Here is a 21073-nt window from a genome sequence, read left to right on the forward strand (position 1 = left end):
TAATGATGGCAAATACATAAATTAAAAGAACACTGAAAGGAAATGAACTCTTGAATAATTGAAAAACCAATAATGAGTACTAGAGAACTAGGACTGAAATTTGTCTCAGGGAACTATAGTCAGTCAATAAGTATTTATTAAGTAATTTCTTTGTGCCAGGAACATTGTTAAGTGCCAAGGGTAGGGAAAAAAAAGGACAAAAGACAAGCTAACAAATAGTTACAAATAAGCGCGCGCTCTCTCTCTCTCGCTCGCTCTCTCTCTTTCTCTGCTTATATATATAATACACATACACACGTATATACATATATAATATACATATAAACAAAACACATACATAGTATTAGAAGGGATAGGGAAAGGTTTTTAGTTGGAGATTTTAGTTGGAACTTAAAGGAAGCCAAGGTGAAGATAAAGAGGGAGAGCTTTCCAGGCATGGGGGATAGCCAGAGAAAATGCCTGGAGCTTTTTAGGAAAATCCTTTTGGCAGCGGAATGGAAATTGGATTGGAGTGGGGAGAGACTTGAGGAGAGCTGACTCACCTTCTGGCTATTGCAATCCTCCAGGTATGAGGTAATGAAGGTCTGCACCAGGGGGGTGGCAGTGTTGATGGAGAGAAGGTGGCTTGTATGAGAGGTGTTGCAAAGATGAAATTGACAGGCCTTGGTAACAGAGTCAATATGAGGCGGGGAGAAGGTGAAAGAGAGTGAGAAGTTGAGGATGATACCTAAGTGAGCCTAGGGGACTAGAAGGATGCTGTTGCCTCTACAATAAAATGGGGCACAAGGAGGGAGGAGTTTTAAGGGGAGAGATAACCATATTAACTTGGGACGTATTTAGTTTATGATGGCTACTGTAAATCCACCACAAGGTACCTGAAAGGCAGTTGGAGATGTGTGACTGAAGGTCAACAGAGAGATTAGGCAATAGAGGCAGATTTGAGAGTGGACAACAGGAAGATGGTATGAGCAGAATGCCACATACACTGTCAGATACACTGTACTTGGTTGTTTTTGCTTAACTGTTGGTATAAGAGAGTTTGATTCTGGGGAGGTATTTGAAGAAATAATTGTGATTCAAAATGAAAATGCATCAATAATTTTAAAAAACACAAAACTGACCAAATTTAAATTTTCATATGTCCTATAAACCCAAAAAGGATAGCAGTCTAGTGAAGAGTATATGGCTATAGGATTGTTCTCACTAGTAGCCCTACCAGAATTCTGACTTTTCCTCTGTTTCCTTCTATCCATTTAGAAAGGGTTCACATAGTATTCTTTCCCTTGTCATTCTATTGCTATTACTGTCTTTATTTACTGCACTTATTCATTCTTGTATTTCTTGTATTAACAAAGTTCTAAAGTTCTGTCCTAATATGCTGATGAATTAAGTCATTTGGTTTCTTTATTAAAGGTATACAGTAGCTCCTTTACTTTCTTCATAGATTAATGTGAGAATACTATGAGAGTGTAGAAAGCGCTCTAAAAACAAAATCACTAAACACATATAAGGAGTTAGGATTCTACATGTTATATGTTATATTTAAATATTAATAAGAGTGACAAAGAGCTGTGATCTCTTTGCTCTGGTCTTAAACGGTCTTTCACTGGACCTAATCTTGGGGCTGCTTGCTCAATAAGGCTTCCAAATCCTATTAAACTATGAACTTCCCAAGGGCAAGAACAGCTTATTCTTTTCTGAATTCCCTTTATTGCTAGGCCAAGGACCTAGACCAGGTATGTAACAAACGTTTGTTAAATACACAAATACATGTATGCACTGGCTTGACAAAAAGATATAATACAATCTGTCTATCTGTTACACACACACACACACACACACCCTCATTTACACTCAGAACTTTCTCTGCTTACCAGTGGTTGAATCCTGTAACACCATGTTCTCCAAAGCCGGCCAATCTGTGTTTAGACGCTTCACTAGTTTGTAGGCATTTACTGGGTGAGACAAGTAGCCCTCAGGATCAGAAGTTGATTTGCTTGTCAAAATATCCATTTTTTCAGCCCAGCTAGGGGGAGACACAAGAAAGATAATTTTCTACCTTAAATTCAAACAGACTGACTTTCCAAACGTGTTCATTTCCACCAGATTCACATAGACTTGTTTACCTACTCAAGAACTGAAAAATCAGACCATCAACCTGGAAAATAGCGTCCATGTCTGGGCCTCATGTTTTAAGAGAAGCATCAACAGACAGAAAATGTCCAGAGGAAGTGACCAAAGATGGAAAGAGAATTCAAACACTGAAAACCCTAGAGAGATTTACTTTATAAAATAAATGACTCAGAGAGGACATGACACTCCTCATCAGACACCTGAAGGATTATCATATGGAATGAGAAAATTTGTCCCAAAGAACGAGTTGAAGTCATAGATACTGTGTGTGTGGCTGTGTCTGTTATAAGTCATCTTAGGTATTCAGTCATTTTTCAGTCATATCTGACACTTCATGATGTCTTTGGAAGTTTTCTTGGCATCACAGGCATTACAGAAGCTTAAAAGCACTGTGCAGAAGCTGAGAAAGGTCTCACTAATTAAATGAAGTTTGAAGTACACTCTCCAAAAAAGAGTAAGATTTGGACAGAAGGAATAGGCAAAGAGGGAAATGAATTAAGTCAGGATGAGATATACCTGGGAGGGCCTAGAAAGATTTCCAAGAATGACTAAAAATAAATTGAGGCATAAGAATATGTGTCACAAAAATTTTAAGGTGAGTCTATAGTAATAATTTTTTTCACTCCAGCTTGGTTACTTTCCCCTCCCAGCCCCCCAAACTTGTTTTATACATTTCTGTTCTTATGCTTTTGCTTTCATCATTTCTATTGTTTGAAATGTCCTAATTCATAGCTCTCACATGAAGCTTTTCATCATGTCCCAAACTAGGAAATTCATCTCCTTCCCTGGAATTCAAAGTTCCTCATTAGTACTTTTATGTTCCTGAATAAACTACTTAGACCTCTGTTTTAACTAATACTTGCTCATGGCCAGGGTTCTAGCAGATGAATCAAAAACTATTTGCAGATAAATGTCTCAATAGTCAACTCAGTAGCACCACCACTTCAACAAATTATAAGCTACCTAAGGTGGAAACTGAATCTCATTCATCTTCTTATATTTCTTATATTAACCCAGCCAACAAAGTTGCTTAATAAGAGTTTTTGAAGGAATATATGATTTACCTTTTAATCTTGAACAGTCTAGCTTCTTCTGCTCTGATATATTCTTTCAGAGACTGAACCAGGTCTTTCTCTGCATAAATCAAGTCTGTCATCTGACCTAAATGACAATTAAAAAAAAAATAACTTCAAAGTGAATTCCAGCCCTGATCCCAGGAATTTAAATGACTAATGGTATGTCTAGGTGAACCCAACTTTAGTAGGGCTGTCAGAGTTGTAAAAAAGAGGTATCTAATACAGCATCCATTGGGCATTGTAGACCCACAATACTCTCAAATGGAACCTGAACTACATTAAATGTAATTGAAAAAATATTTAATAAAGTAAAAGTATAATAAAACATAGATAATGGTCATTTGTCACTAAGTCAATATGTAGCATATAGAGATTCTTATATATTCCTTAGCAGCCCGTTTCTATTTGATTTTGACATTACTGTTCTAGAGTATCTAAAGAGATCTTCTGACTGGGATCCCTGTTGCAGACTCAGTCCATTACTAGGTCCTTTAGTGATATAAGAGATGTCATCATTCTCCAAAGCCCATCCTCTAATGTTCTCTCCAAGAGTAAATCTGATGGAAACTTGTCAGTCCTCCCATCCCCCTCCAACAAGGAACCAGGATTCTGGTCAGGCCTAACATTTGGGATTGCTCGACTAGAATGTACCAATTGAGGTAAAGAACTCAGCCCATGTGCAGTGCAAGATACTGATCCAGGCCAGCAGCAAGGAGGAGATCCAAGGCTTCATGATCACTGATGTCACCCTGTAAGACAGTTAAAAAAATAAACAAATCTATTATTGGCATTAAGACACCAATAGGGTGAAACAAGTATGCAGGGATGCACACATGGTCACAATCAAATGAAAAACTCATAATATCAATAAGAATCATTTAGCGCCATGTCTTATTTTCACATGTAGAAAGATGGGGACCCAGAAAGAAGCCTTTTGTGATATAAAAACTCAGCAAAAATTAAAATCTACCCTGGTCTTCACTTCAGGAAGACACTGGAAGGCTCTATAAGCAAAAAACAAATAGTCAAGTCCTATGTAAAGGACTCTTCCTTCCCTAGAAGCCTCTGCTAGACTCTGATATCTATTTAGGCTTTAAATAGGGTAGTGGGTTGAGCAAGAGGCAGAATTTCTAGTGTCTGGAACCGCTCTCCTGTCATCTTCAGGGTTTAATCAGCAGTTATGAGCAGATAAATACTTTACCAGCCACCTCAGTGGTGCCAGTGTCCTGGTTAGAGGAAGATTTTTTTACTGATCTTTGGGTCTCCGCCCCAAGCAATAAGCAGCAAATGGAGTATATTCAGGTGAGACTTAGGAGTGCAAGAAGCAGATCTTGGCCTTAGCAAGAAAGAATAAACCTGTGCAGCACTAACAGTCTAAGCAGGAGAAAGAATAAGAAATCAGGAGATTCTAGGCAAAGCTTAAGAGGTTCTAATAAGTTACTTAGGACAAAGATTCACATTTTTTAAAAAAATTTATTCCTAGCACTTAGTTTCAAATAAATGCTTGTTGATTCGTTCAGCTGAGTGGCCAAAGAACAACAGAAGCTTCTACAGTCAATCAAACCATAGTTTAACTCCCCAAATCTTCCAGTGACTAGAGATTTTTCTTTCTAATACACAGGAAGATTCAAACAATTTACCAAGGAAAGAACAGAAACTATGGGCAATAATTCTTGTTCAGTCCTTACTTAGGGAAGCACTAGCATTAAGGGAGATCATGAAAGACTTCTTTTACAAAGTTAGATTTTTGCTGGGACTTGAAGGAAACCAGGGAATTCAAGAGATGGAAAAGAGGAGAAAGAGAATTCCAGGCACAGGGACAGCCAGTGAAAATACCCTTAGGAGACAGGGGATTGTGTGTGAGGAACAGCAAGAAGGCCAGTGTCACTGGATTTCAAAGGACATGGAGGGGATTAAGGGAAAAGATTGGAAAGGTAGGAATAGGTCAAGTTATGAAGTGCTTTAAAAGTCAAAAGACTGGATGCCAGGATGGCAGAGGAAGTCCCCTCAGAATTGATTTAGGTGGAGGAAGCAGCTTACCAGCCCACAGGGAAAGTCGGTCTCACTGGAGTGAGAGGGTTTTCAGTTTTAAGAGGAGCAGCAACCTCACAGCAGGGAACCTGTATACAGCAAGGCTCCAAGCCTTGGGCAATCTACCAGCAAGGCACCTCCCTCCTGCAAGCCACCAGCTCTGTAGGCAATTGAGCAATCTGTGCAGCACAGCAAGATCCTACATCAGGGATATCTAAAGGCAGCATCAATAGCAGCCAGCCTCACAGCAGGAGACTTGTAGGAAGGCTACCGGCCTGGGGCAATCCACGGGATATGTCACCCTCCTGCAAGCCACCAGCATTGAAGCTCGAGGTTGGCCAACAGAAAATCCCTGCCCTTGGGACTCATCAGCAGAGAGAACCTGTTTCCATAGCAACCTAGAAGCAGGACTGCATCCCTGGGGCAAACCAGAAACAATATCTCTCCTCCAGGGCCAACCAACCATCACAGCAACCAGGCATCAAGACCCCAACTATGGAGCCAGCTAGAAACTAAACTTCCCACCCGGGAAGGAAGTAGGAGGGCCTGTCTCTCAATACAAACCAGAATGGAACCCTACTCTCCAAAGAAAGCAAGCAGCTTAGCTCAGAATGCCTCTGAAAACCAGCACTAAAACCTGAGCCCCAGGATAAAAAGCTTGGGATAGCACAGAACTGGAGTCTAACTCTCACATAAAAACATCAAGTCACAAAAAAAAAAAAAGGCAGAAAATGAGCAAAAAAATTTTTTTAAAGGACTTGACTATACAAAGTCACTATGGAGATAGGGAGGGTAGAGGCATAAACTTAGAAGAGGGCAATAGTGTCAAAATGGTTACATGTGAAGCCTCAGCAAAAAATATTTGATCTCAGGCCCAAAAGGAGTTCCTGAAAGTAATTTTTTAACAATTTTAAAAAACAAATTAGAGAAGCAAAAGAAAAATTGAAGAAAAAAATGAAAGAAGTGTAAGAGAATCAAGGAAAAAAAGTCAATAGCATGATAAAAGATATATCTTTACTGAGGAAAATAACTCCCTAAAAAGCAGAACTGGCCAAATGAAAAAGGAATTACAAAAGCTCACTGAAGAAAACAATTTCTTAAAAAGTAGAATTGAACAAGTAGAAATTAATAACTATATGAGACATCAAAATACAATAAAACAAAATCAAAAAAGTTTTTTTTTTTTAAATAAAAGAAAATGGGAAATTTCTCATTAGAAAAACAAGTGACCTAGAAAACAGATCCAGGAGAGGTAATATAAAAATTACTGGACTACCTGAAACCTATGATCAAAATAGAAAAAGCCTAGACAACACCTTTCAAAAAATTATCAAAGAAAACTGCCTTGACATATTAGAACTAGAGGGCAAAATAGAAATTGAAAGAATACACCTGTAAAGTACAGGCTAGCTCCCTGAAGGGCCTTAGGGTCAGCCAGAGTCAGAATAAATTAAAGTCCTTGGTCTTTAGAGGGAGAAGTGAAGGAGGCAGACAAGCAAAATCCTGGATTCTGGAGTCCAGCCAGGGTCATCAACCTCTCTCCTCCTTGAACTGCTGCCAAGTGATTCTGCCTCTCTCCTTCCACCCTCCAATTCTTGCCTATGATTATCTTAACACCAAACATTCAGCAAGCACCAACAGTGAGAAGAGCCATTTATTCAAATATATGCTAATAGAGTCATTGTCTCATATTGAATGGGTAATTAGCCTTAAGTGCTCAGTTGTCTGATTCAAGCACACCTTTTTGGAGTTTCAGCCCTCTACAGACACCTATCACCATCTAAAAGAATTCCCAAAATGAAAAAAATCACAGCCAAGTTCCAGAACTCACAGGTCAAGGAAAAAATATTGCAAACTGCCCCCCCCCCCCATTCAAATATTGTGTAGTTACAATCAGGATTACACAGGATTTAGCAACTTCCACATTAAAGAATTGGAGGGCTTGGAAGAAGTTAGAATTACAACCAAAAATCACCTACCCCAAAATTTTGAATATAATTTTTTTCAGGAGAAAAATGGAAATTTAACAAAAGAGGGCTTTCAAACATTTCTAATTAAAAGACCAGAGCCAAATAAAAAATCTGACCTTCAAAACAAGACTCAAGTTAAAGATAAAAAAGAAAAAACATAAGAAATTCAATAAGGTTAAATTATTTATATTTCTACGTGGCAAGATATTTGTAACTTTTAACAACTTTATTACATAAGAGCAATCAGAAGGACTATATGTAGACAGAGAATCCATTCTGATGGGATGATACAAAAAACAAAAACAAAATAAAAGGGGTGACAAATTTGTGAACTGATAGAACCATTCAGGAGGAAATTTGAAGCTATGCTCAGAGGGATATAAAATTGTGCCTATCCTTTGATCAGCAATCCCACTGCCAGATCTATATTGCTACACACACACACACACACACACACACACACACATACACACACACAAAGGCAAAGGGGGAAAGGATTTATTTGTACAAAAATATTATAGCAAAAATATTTTGTGGTGGCTAACAACTGGAATCCAAGGAATGCCTGTTCATTAGGAAATAACTAAACAAGCTTTGTTATATGATTGTAATGGAATATTATTGTGCTATAATAAGTGACAAGCAAGATGATTTCAGAAAAACCTGGAAAGACTTACATTAACTGAATGAATAGAATCAGAAGTGAATAGAACCAGAACATTGCACATAGCAATAGCAATATTTTCAATGAAGAACTGTTAATGACTTAGCTATTCTTAGCAATATAATGACCTAAAACAAAGGACTAATGATGAAGTATACTATCTGCCTTCAGAGAAAGAACTAATATTGACTGACTATAGAGTGAAGCATGCTATTTTTTCACTTTTTCATTTTTTTCTTTTATGTCTACCTGTATAAAATAACCTAATGTGAAAATGTTTCACATAATTGCACACATATACCTGTATCTAATTACTTACCATCTAAGAAAAGGGGAAGAAGAGGAAGGAATAGAATTTGGAACTCAAAACTATTAAAGGTTTGAAAATTGGGGAGGAGGGGAATCAAAGAATTTTATATTTTGAGTCTAGAAATAATAAGGAGCTAATAGAATCTATTGAATCTTCTAAAGAGGAGACATGGTCAGATCCATATTTCAGCCAAAGAGAGCTTTACATCAACAACTTGTGATCTTGGACAGGTTATATTTCCAGTCAATCAATCCACAAACACTTAATAAGTATCTGCTATGTGCCAACACTGTGCTAGGAGTTGATGACATGAAGTCTCTTGTCCTCAAGAAGCTTATATTCTATAAAGGGAGATAGAACATGTACATATATGTCAGTGAACAAGCATTTATTGAGGGCTTACTATCTGACAGGCACTATGCATAAAAAGGAAGGGGGAAAAAATGCAGGAACTGCCCTCAAAAAGCTTAAGTTCTAATAAGTGAGAATGCATGTAAATAGTAGATTGGAAGTTAAAGTCAGAGTTAAAGAAAGGGATTCTGAAAAAAGGCATTAATGCCTGACGGTATGGGGAACCCAAAACAAATATACACATTGTCAACAAGCAATCAACTTCACAAAACTTAAGAGACTGATGTGAAAACCAGGTTTATTACTAGAGAAATGAACTTGCAGTTAGAACCCAAAGAGTTCCCAATTCTTACAGAAGATTTCATTTTTATAACAGGACAAAGGAAGGGGGGAATACAGAGGGGGAGGGGACATAGGAGGTGAAATGGTGCAGCAAAGGTAAGGAAAAAGACAAGACCACTCTCCATGGTGGGGAGCAAGGTGATGGCAAAAGCCACATTTTTTCCCTTGGGAACTATTAGAGTACAAAGTTAGCAGGGTTAGTTGATTTGCAAAGAACCCCCAGCTTCTTTCTATTCTGTATGTGAGTAGCTGACTTTTTGAACCAAAGTGCAAAATTTTACTTATATAATAATTAACATTTATACAAAGCTTCAAAGTTTACAGGTTATAAAGGCTTCCATTATTCCAGCCTGATACAGACTTCCTGGAGCCTGTCTTGGCTCCCAAGGACACAGAGGGAGTCAAGCTTGGGGTGCAACAACAAATTTATATCAGCTCAGGGAGAACTTCATCCTTGACATATTCAGAACATTCAGGACAAAATGCCCTGTTCTCAGCTTCTCTAACAAAAAATACCAGGTGTTCCCCTGAAGGGATAATATCTTTAACGCCCTTTAAAATTGTTTATTTATGATGGTGAGTACTGTGCACAATAACAGCAAGATTATGTAATGATCCACTATGATATACTTAGTTCTTCTCAGCAATGTGATCTCATATAATTCCAACAGACTTGATATGGAAAATAACAAATCCAGAGAGAGAACTATGGATGTAGTATTCTTGTTAGTTTTCTGGAGGTCTTTGGAGCAGCCTTCTTTTTAGTTTTGTAATCACCACGAGTAAAGCCAGGTGTTAAAGTCCAAAGTCAAAATTCTTTATTGTCTCCTTGCTTGGGGCCCCATTAGCTTTCTTGAGGCCCTTGGTCTCAGTGGAGGGAGCAGGGTCAGGCCAGCCACTATAAGGCTGATGAAGATGGAATTGAATCTCTCTGAGTCCGAGGGCTTGTGCTTCAGCCTCCAGCCACCACAAAGGTGGACGATAGGAATGAATCTGTCTCTTGTAGAACTATATTAAGTACTAAGTACATATACTGAACGAGAGAACTATTAATCACCATGCTAAACTAGATAACCATTGTCTTATTAATTCCACTGAGTTAGCACCTTGTAAGAATCTTTGTTTCAAGTACAAGAGTTCTGGCCTATAACATATGGAGACTGAATGTGGATCAAAGCATAGTATTTCCACCTGTTTTTTGTTTGTTTGCTTTTTTCCTATTTTTTCCTGTAGTTTTTTCCCTTTTGATTTGATTTTTCTTATACAACATGACAAATATGGAAACAGGTTTAAAAGTATTGTACATGTATAACCTACATCAGATAGTTTGCTATCCTGGGGAGGATGGAGGTAAGGAAGGTAGGGAGAAAAAATTTGGAACACAAAAATCTTGCAGAAATAAAAATAAAAACAGGTGAAAATACTATGCTTTGATCCACATTCAGTCTCCATAGTTAAGAAATAAATTATCTGCTAAGAAGTGAGAAGACCAATTTTCATTAGTCTTTTAGAGGCATAACTAGTCATTGCATTGATGGTGTTTCACTCATGCAAATAAGTACAGGTTTCTCTGAATTCATCCTTTTCATCATTTCTTTTGGAATAATAATATTCCATTACATTCAGAGATTATAATTTGTTCAGTTATTCCCAAACTGTTAGACAACCCAATTTGTTTCCAGTTCATTTGGTAAAACAAATAATGCTGCTACGGAGACAGTCTTGTTATTACATTTGATTATTAGATATTTCCATGGCATTTAATTTACAATAGTTGGGCATTTCAGACTTTCTATGGTGAATAATTCCTTAGGAATTTCCTTCTCAAGGGCTAACTGAACAAGGTGCTCTCATTCATGTAAATTTTCAAAGCAAACATTTTCTTGATCCTTTTCTTGAGCAAAAAGTATGAGTCCCAAGTCAAACTCCCTCCCCACCTCCCTGGATTTTATTCCCCAACAGCCCTTTCTTCCAAACCAACAATGCTTTATACCATCAGCAAGGGAACTGGAAAGCAATGAGCAAATACTTTTATGTGCATCCATGTATTTTAACACCAGGCACATCTGGAGCTGAATCTCATGAAAGAACTCACTGAATCAATAGAAGTCCAGGGAGAGTCAGTTCAAACCTTTCAAATGATTCATATAAGGCAAGGGACCATTACAGTTAATATGTCCACATTGCAATTTTCCCCATTATAGTTTTGATATATCACAGATCATAATAAGAAATTAAATAGCAAATTTGGGGGAAGTTTTGCAAAAGTCACAGAAGACATATGAAGACCAGCAGATGATACAGAAAAAGTTTAGATACTCACAAGTACATAAAATATATGTATAGTATTTTATAATATAGCATATGACCAAATACTTAAATAAATCACTGAATTAAAAAAAAAGAAAAAATTCAGATTTCAAGAAAAAGGTCAATAAGTTTTATACAAATTTCCAGATCACATGGACATCATGCCCTACTCAAAGTAGAAGGAAAAGTGAGGAAAAAACTAAGGGAGGTCTCTCCTTGTTTTAGAAAGGTGGTAATTTTGTGAAGGGCTATGGTCAACATCTAACCAATAAAAAAGGGAATAAATAGAGAAAGGAAACATTTGACTGTCATAAGGATAAAGGAACTCACTGGAATCTTCAAAAATGTAAATTTAGAAATAATTGAATGGAATTTGACACCCTCAGATGTAGTATAGCCTGAGTCAAACATCATTAAAAGAGATTTAGATGAATTTGTGGCTAGAGACAATGTGTCAGGGGATTAGAAAGCTGGCCTCAAAATCCAGAAGACCAAAATTCAAAGTTCTCCTCTGTCACATGCTAGCTGTGCGACTCAAGGCAAATTACACAACTTCGACCAGGGCCCTGGACAACTATCTAAGACGAGAGGCTGCCCAGCAGTCACTTATCTGCATTGGGAGAGGGAGTTTTCTCACATTACCCACATAGCAGATCTTGATACAATTTAGGGGAATTCAGGGATATGTATGTGCTAAATTCTTAACTTCTCAGTTGATAGCAGGAGAAACAGTTGGCTGTACTTGCTCACTATGTTCTGCTTACTGGGTGCCTCCCTTCTGAACAGAGCATGATGTCTCTTGTGTGTCTAGCCCTTTGCTCAGCTACTCTATGGGAGTGACCATGGAGAAGCTACAGAGAGCTTGAAGAAAGTCACAATCCAGCTGAATCAATAAGATTCACACCAGAAAAGTACTGAGTTATAATGGACAAAATGTTAGCCTCAAAGTCATGAAGATATGGGCTCATAACTTGTTTCTTTCACTTGCTGGCCATGTCAATCTGGACAAATCAGCCTCTTGAGATCTGTTTTTTCATCTGTGAAATGAAACTAATACTACCCCATGCTACCAGTGTATAGAACTATTTTGAGGTTCATATGAGATTATATATGTAAGGAATAGAGCAGTTAGGTGGTGCATGGAGAGGGCACAGAGTCAGGAAGATCTGAGTTCAAATCCAGTCTCATATACTTGTTAGATGTGTGATCCTGAACAAGTCCCTTAACCCTGTTTGCTTCAGTTTCCTCATCTGTAAAATGAACTGGAGAAGAAAATGGCAGAATATTTTAGCATCTTTGCCAAGAAAACCTCAAATGGGATCACAAAGAGCTGGATATGACTGAAATAATTCAACAACATGTAAGGAACTTTGTTAACTTTAAAATACTATGTAAAATCAATGTACTATCTAAAGAATATCATTTTAATATTTATTATTGGAAAAACTTGAAAACTGTGTGTAAAAGTTCATCTAACCAAATACTAAATGATGTCATGTGGACTCTCCCGCACAGGAAGTATTTGCAAAAAGGGAGATAACATTGGAAACTTTAACCACCAAAGAAGATTTCCTGGAAAAGGTAACATTTAAGCTAGATCTTAGAAGATATATAGGATGTGGGGAGACTGAAGGGAATTTTTTTAGACTTGAAAATAGCAGAAGAAAAGATGGGGGTCTGGGAAGCAAGTTAAAAGATTACACCATGTATCCAGCAAAATATAACACAAAGTCCAAAGTGATAGGAAGAGCCAGATTTTTTGAGGTTATATTTGAGGATAAAGAAAAAATTTTGAGCTAGAAGGAATCAAGAGTTTATTCGTAGCATGGAGAATGTCCAGTACAAAAATGTAAAGGCAGAAGAGTGTAGCACAAGATCAAGGAAAAGCTAGTTCACGTCTATTTGACTATAGCATAGGGGAAGTAGAATGGAGTGAAATAGACATGGAGGTAGATTGGAGGTAGATTATTGAGGACCCTGAATGTTATTCAAAAGAATTTATAATTTCTCATGTAGATAATAAGAAGCCACTAAAAAGTTTTTTGAGCAGGCAAGTTACGTGTGATAGAAACGATGCATTAAAAATGATTTTGTCGGCTCTGTGAAGGATGGATTCAAGAAAGAATCAACAGAGAACAAGAAGACCAGTTAAAAAACTAATGATCAGGTGGTAGTGTGAGGTGAAAGGAGAGTATGGATGTAATTTAGATTATGGAGGCAGAATCAGGGCATGGCAAGTATTTGGATAGGAGTAGGGTGGGGAGGGAGAAGTGTACTCTTAGGTTTAGTCCGGTAACTGAAAAGAGGGGCAATTTAGAGAGGAGGAGGAGCTCAGATTTAGACAGACTGAGTTAGTGGTACTGGTGAGACATTTCCTGTCATCAAACCTAAATTTGCTTCTCCACAACTTCACTAATTATTCATAACTGTGCTCTTCAGGGACAAAGCAGAAGAATCTATCCCTCTTATCACAGAATAATCTAATCTGTCCAAAACTTTGTGCCATCATACTCCCTTTCTCTCTCCTCCTTTCCCAGTCCAAAGTTTTCTCTTCTTCAACTTAGGAAGGACCTTCTAACAATCCTCACATGACTGGCCTTCTCTGGATTCTCGGCACCTTATCAATACCCTTTTCCACTTCACCAATATCCTTTTTGGCCTATGGCTCCTAGAGCTCCAGCTCACACTATAGAAAAAGCTTTAACTGAATATCACTAGAGTAGAAAGAAAATTCGGCTACAGTACATAAGACATCTGGAGCAGACAGGAGGGGAGCTACATATATACAACTCCACCCCCACAATACCATCTGTGACAGAAAGCACTTACTCACATCCAATATGTGCTGGAGGCTTACAGGAGCCAGTTTTTTCTACTGCTACAATAATTCTCCCAAGGGCAAAGTTAGTCTCCTATCCATTGGCAAGAGCAATTACACACCTATTTCTAAATACTCTAGGTGCAGCTATCTGAGCAATACTTCACTTGCTCTTCTGGTTTCCCTTGATCGTCCAGGCTCCTGCTGTGATCTAGAGCTCACTCAGCCAAAGCACAGAAGGGTAGGTGTGCTAAAGGGGATACTCTGGAGGCAGGGAAACCAATCAGGAAGATATTATCACAGTTCAGGCAAATGGTGATGAGAGACTAAACATGGCCCTTTATTGACATGTTTTTTTTTTTTTCTTTGAAGAGGGGAGTCAGAGTCTCACTGGCGCCTGCCCATACTCACAACAATATACATTAAGTTTCTAATTATCATCCCACTCTTACCTCAAAGATGTTCTGTGAGCAGACTCTGAGTATGTCTGCCAGATGTTTTCCAGATCCATGCAATTTTTCATCACCACACCCTTCAAAATTGTAAACACTCCACCACCAGCTGACCTTCTATGGACAAGCCTTGATTTGTATGCCAATCAATCTATGTGTATCAATATGTGGAAATATTGATTTTACAGGTGAAATACTCAAACACTCATTTAAAGCCACAATCATGAGTTATTTCCTTCCTGACATCCATCCCCCAAGACACATAGATGTATGACCATAGACACACAGTGATTTCCGCCTCTTGTTTACTCTTTATTAAATGTATGTAAGAAAACTTGTTTCCCAAGATGGTTGGGGGTGGGGAGGGAAAACCTATATGTTCTAAAATATTTAAAACAGTTCTCTTTGTGGTGGCAAAGGACTGGAAATTGTGGGGATGCCTATCATTTGGGGAGCAGCTGAACACACTATGGTATATGATCATGATGAAATATTATTGTGCTGTAAGAAATGATGAGCTTGATGGTTTTAGAAAAAACATGGATAGACTTGCATGAAAGAATGAAGAGTGAAATGTTCACTTTTTACAGAAACAGCAATATTATTTTAAGCAACTTTGAGTAATTATATCATTTTGACTATTATAGATACTCAAATTAACTGCAAAGAACAAATATATATGCATATGTATCTGTGTGTAATGGTAACCATATCTGGAAGGGAGAGAAAGAATAAAGGGGAAAAAAGAAAACTACATGATAACTTTACTATATATTTAAAAGGAGTAACAAGTTATACATAATAGATTTATAGCTTCATGAATAATCATCTTTTTTTATTCTACTATATTATGGAAATGCTTGTTTTATTTCTTAAGTTCAGAATAAAATAGATATTTTTTCAAAAAGGAAAGAAAAGAAACAGAGGCAGCCATGCAATAGCTATGCCAAACAGGAAGTTTTAAAGTCAGAACAGACTTCTTAAAGTAGTACCGGAAAAGACCTTTCTCTGTATCTTGGACCAATTAGAATCAAAACCTAAACACAAAAGGACTGTAGTCAAATCCATCCACTATTTTACTCTATTCTCAAACCTACCCTGCAAGAAATATAGCAAGAATTTTATAAGGAAAAAAAAAGCTTCAGAGAGGGAAGTGACTTGTCCAAGCTCATATAGTGAGTTAGGGACAACTGGGACTAATCTCTTGATTTCCAGGCCAAGGCTCTGTCCACTAAATCATCCCTCCATCATATCCAAGTCATTCCCCTGTTCTTCTCCTGGTAGCTAATAGGTCACATCCCTTAGCGTTACAAATTCTGCTCCACACCAGAGTGCTAAAAATGAACAATTTTGAAAATTGCAAGTATTAATTCCACAACAGTCTTCTCCATGACAGTAGGTAAGGGCCATTTCCAGTAGGTAAGGGCAACATTCATAAGTATGTTCTCAATGAGATTCATAGGGCAGCTACAAGTGTTCAGGTTACTCCAGTGAACAGTTTTGAACCATACCCCCATTACAGGAATCAGAAAAAAATCTGAGATGCTCACCATGTAGATGCAAGATACTTCTAAGAACTCATCAGGGAAAGATCTAGTTACTTGAGGCTCATTTATACAATGGAAAGAGTACACATGGGGAATCACATTCAAATCCCATCTCTGACAAGTTCTGTATGACCTTGGCAATATTATTTAACCTCAGTTTCCTTATCTGTAAAATGTAAGGGGATTGAACTAGATGTTCTCTGAGTTTCAGTGCATCTGTAATATGCATTTATATGTATCTATAAACCAAAGAATACGCACTGTTCTAGTGAGGAGTACTAAAACAGTGCATTCTCTCTCTTTTTTTTTTTTACACTATGCATAATTTTAACGATTTCCCCTTAAAAATCCCCTTTAAAAAAAAAAGTCCAGGTAGTTTCATAGAGCCACTAGGTCATATTATCTTAGATACGCAGATTCTGAGATCAAAAATCATATGTAGCTACACTGCTATCTTTTAAGGGAAGCAAAGGGCAAAATCATAGGATCATAGACTTAGAGCTAAAAGGCACCCCCAGAAGCCATCAAATGCACTCCTCATTTACAAAGTAACACTTATTATATGAAGGAGATTTGAATTCAGCTTTTCCTAACTCCAAGGTCCATAGTTCTAGCCACTGACCCACCAAGAATGGGGTCAGATAATGAATGACCTTAACCTCCAAACCATATTGGGAATTTATTTAGGAAGTAAAATGGAGATACTGAAACTATTGTCTCAATTATTGGGACCAATGGCCTCTGACCTTTCTTCCAGCTCCTAGGCTATGATATGATCCTATAAAGATTTCTCCCTTTGCTTCACTTGAAAAAAAGATCAGCATTACAACCACAAATGGTTATTTCAAATAGTAAGTATGTATATATATATATATATATATATGTATATATACACACATACATGTACATATACATGTGTGCATATTTAGCTTCTATTCTATTTATGGTTTTTTTTTATTTTAAAAAACAAGACACAACTCCAATTGCTCAGGAAAAAAGAAAATAACTTAAGACTGTCTTAGGAACAATGGACAAAACCAAATAATTGAATTAAGGATTAAAAAAAAAACAGAAAGAGAATAGAAGCTAAATGAAGCCAATAACTAAACCCAGAACAACAGATCATGGAACAATGTAGGCCCTTAAATTTCAGGTAGCCCACTCTCCACTGACCATCACAGGCTTAGCTAGACCACCCAGTCCTCCTGAATGCTGAAGAAAAGATGTCCTTAAGCTTAAAGCTGTTGGATAGCACAGTAGTAACTTTTTCTCTAGATCAGCTTCAGGCCTTCTACTCTACAAGGACATGCTCTTTCAGACCTCTACAAAAGGAAACCATCTTTGGTGCCATAGGACCAGCTTAGCTCCAGGAATTTGCTCCCCCAGAATGCATTTCCCCAGCTTCCTCAGGGACTGAATCATCTCAATTTTATAAATTTTATAAAACCAGGCAGCTGGGGCAATGGATAGAGTACTGGGCCTTGAATCAGGAAGACTCATCTTCCTGAATTCAAACTCAACTTAGAAAGCAAGTCACTTAACGCCAATGGTCTCAGTTTCCTCATGTGTAAAATGATCAGGAGAAGGAAATGTCAAACCACTTCAGCATCTTTGCCAAGTAAAACTCAAATAGGGTCAGGAACAATTAGACATAACTAAAATAACTAATCAACAACAAGATCAAAGCCTCAGAGAATTTCATAGAATTAAAAATTGTTATTTGACTTATAGGTAAAACTCCCTTTTCTATATGAAAATACTTCAGATATTTAAAAATAATTGCCACGATCTCTTCCTCTGAATCGCTTATTTTCTAAGCTAAATATTTCTTCATATTATTTCACCCATTTCCCAATGGACTGATCAGTCTGAAGATTCTTGTCTAGACACAGTCCTCCTTGCCAATATCCCTCTTAAAGCAAGGTATCCAGAAAAAGACATTTGACTCCAGATGTGGCTGGCCAGTCACAGAGCTACCTTGTTCTAGAAAACGATTCAAATACTATAGACTAAGATTAACTTTCTGCTTCTACTTCGCACTGCCAGACTATAGGGATCTTTTAGTCACGTAAAAACTCCAGCTCTTTTTTCTTTTTTTCTCACATAAACTGCTGTTAAGTTGGATTTTTTTCCTCTCTCCAATTTAATTCCAAAATGAGCCAAGGGTGATCCAAACTATCTCTTCTTTCTGGCCAGCTTCTCCACCCCCCAGCCGCCACGTTGTTCCTCAAATATTGTCTCCCTCCTCCCTCCCTTTACAGACAGGACTTGTTTTCAAAGAAAACAAGCAACCAAACTGGGTATGCAAAAGATTCCAGGCTTGCCCTGATAGTATTGGGCAGTAAAAAACCCCCTTTATGATCTGGCTCCACACCACCTTATTTATTCATTGTTCCTCTTTAAGCATCCAACATTCCGGATGGCCCAACTTGTTGGTGACAGTCTCTTTGCCTTGGCTGTCCTTTGCATTTAGGGTTTGTCTGTCGCTTATGACTAGAATGCTGTCCTTGCTCATCTCCACCTTGTAGAGACCCTATCTTCCCTGAAAGTTCATAACCTTGAATTGACCTGGGATACATTTTGTATTTATTTCTAAGTGAATATATTGTTTCTCCAATAGTTCTGATTCTCAGCCTAGGAATCTTAGATACCAATGAGTTACTTTTCTTGGAGTTTCAGAAAAAAAAAAAGTCTCTATCTAATCTGCTTCCTGGGCAGACCTTTTGACACACATCGATTTTTTTTATACTGATTCAACCTAAACTTTACAAACAACATTCCAAGCTGTCAGAAAAACTGGAGAGACTTACATGAACTGATGCAAAGTGAAGTGATCAGAACCAGTTAACATTGTACATAATAACAGCAATATTGTATGATAATCGACTGTGAATAACAGCTATTCTCAGCAATGCAAAGATCCAAAACAATTCCAAAGAACTTATAATGGACTTCATAATGAACTGATGGAATCTAAATACAAATTAAAATATATATTTCTTACTTTTCTAATGTTTTTTGTCTGTGTTTTATTTAAGAATATCACTGATATAGAAACATGTTGATATGATCTACACACGCCTAATCTATGTCAAATTGCCTGCCTTCTCAATGAATGAGAAGGGAAGAGGAGAAAATCTGAAACTCAAATTAAAAAAAAAAAAGTAATGTTAAAAATTATTTGCATATGTAATTGGAAAAAAATAAAACATTTAATCTAAAAACAAATAAACAACATCCCACTTGCTATGGCTGAAGTTTATGGCCATTCCTACCAATGCCAATTCTGTCTGAAAAAACTTTTTCCTAGGGAGAAGAGATTAATCTTCCCAAGGTCTTTTATCTTCCTAAAATGCCTGGACTTAACCTTCCTTTTTATCTCACTTTTGGCCTCACTACATAACACATCTCTTTTTATGCCTATATCACCACATTTGTTGCCAAACTCAGGGACCAGGGAGCACACTAGTCCCTTTGCGTGTCCTCGGATGATCAAACTAAGAATCATTACAGAGTATTTCTCAGGTAGGCTCTTCTCCCCATCTGAGAGTGTAGGGTCATGTAAACCTGGTCAGGATGTTGCTTCTCAATGGTCTCTTCAGTTCCCTCTGGGAAATGAAACAGAACTTACAATGTCTCATCTTCTATACTTTTTCAAATTCTATTCACCTTTCAAAGCCATTTTCCATTGACACTTTTTCTATAAAGTCTTCCTTGATACCCTGACTGATGTCTCCCACCTCTGAACTCTTAGTTGCTTACTATCTCTCATCTGTTTGGCACCTATAAAATACTTCCCAATAGTCTTATTTAGTTTCTTTTTATAAATAAGTCTCTTCCCCATGAGAGTATGAAAGTCTCCTCTTATCACTCTGACATTCAATAATTGGGAAAAACAGTTAAGAGATAAAGAAGTAATGAATGAACACATCATTGATAGATCAATCAAGTCAAATATGAACACCATTTTTCCCTCTAAGAAAACTACCTGGGACCACGAACACACTGGAATAGATTCAGAATAATCAGACAGACAGCTCCTCCCCCCAATTCATATCAAGGATGCTCTGCATTGTTTGCTTGCATTTTTGTTTTTCTTCCCAGGTTATTTTTACCTTTCTGAATCTGATTTTTCTTATGCAACAAGAGAACTGAATAAATATGTACACATATATTGTATTTAGCATATACTTTAACATGTTTAACATGCAATATCTAGGGGAGGAAGTAGAGGGAAGGAGGGGAAAGTTGGAATAGACATGTTTGCAAGGGTTAATGTTGAAAAATTACCCATGCATATGTTTTGTCAATAAAAAGCTATTTAAAAAAAAAAAAAAGGATGCTCTGCAGCTCAGTCAGCCAGTTTATTCCCTGGGAAATAAAAATTTCCTAGAATATCCCTAGTCAACCAAGCTTTGAATATAGTTCCCTATATTGATTAAAGTAGTCTCTCCAGTGTAGGGTTAAAATTTCCTCTGCTGAGCTGTGTAGGTAGACTCTTCAATTTGGAGAGTCCAAATCAAGAAAGCACAGGATTAAAGACTTGCCACATCACATAAGGGAGTGCTCATCAAACCTTCATCATGAGAATTGGAGAGAGCCCTGTGGATCCCATAAAAGAGTGTTTTAGCACAGTTCAAATGTTTTTTTCTTCTTTCTATAACCACAGTAATCAACGAAAGGTGAAAACATTTAAGGTCATTAAGAAAGTGAAGGATTTTAGAGGAATCCAGAAGGACCCCAATTCTTGCCCTGTCCCAGAACATCCCGTCAGACCCTCACAGAGGGATAAAGAGTGTCATCCCTGACTAGTTTAAAAGTGCTTAAACTTTATTAAACCCTTGTCACAACACATTAGCTTCAGGCACCTCGAAGATTTTATTGCTTTCTTATACCAGGATTTTTTGAGAACTAGCGACAAGGATGATACCCAGAAAAGAGGTTAGTGTTATTTTTCAGTGTTTTCACACTCTTTTGTTGGAGAGGACTGGCATTGGATTTGGGAGACTTGGATTCAAATCTCACCTGTATCAGGGGGCTGCGTGACTAACAAATCACTTGATTTCTCA

The 21073-nt window shown here is 37.5% G+C and overlaps 1 protein-coding gene across 4 annotated transcripts in view; it reads right to left on the reverse strand.

Moving 5' to 3' along the window:
* Positions 1-21073, reverse strand: part of P4HA2 (prolyl 4-hydroxylase subunit alpha 2) — a 47454-nt gene that overhangs the window by 25071 nt on the left and 1310 nt on the right. For 3 of the 4 annotated variants that reach the window (XM_012540774.3, XM_003758932.4, XM_003758931.4), the window contains exons 2-4: positions 3861-3958; positions 3198-3294; positions 1875-2026 (exon numbers count right to left, since the gene is read on the reverse strand). In XM_012540774.3, coding sequence (XP_012396228.2) covers positions 1875-2026; positions 3198-3294; positions 3861-3958 — 347 coding nt within the window. Of the gene's footprint in view, positions 1-1874; positions 2027-3197; positions 3295-3860; positions 3959-5249; positions 5410-21073 lie in introns of those variants that run through there. The other variant, XM_023495485.2, reaches the window with a different exon arrangement.

Source organism: Sarcophilus harrisii, chromosome 2 (assembly GCF_902635505.1).
Source record: "Sarcophilus harrisii chromosome 2, mSarHar1.11, whole genome shotgun sequence".
Taxonomy (NCBI): domain Eukaryota; kingdom Metazoa; phylum Chordata; class Mammalia; order Dasyuromorphia; family Dasyuridae; genus Sarcophilus; species Sarcophilus harrisii.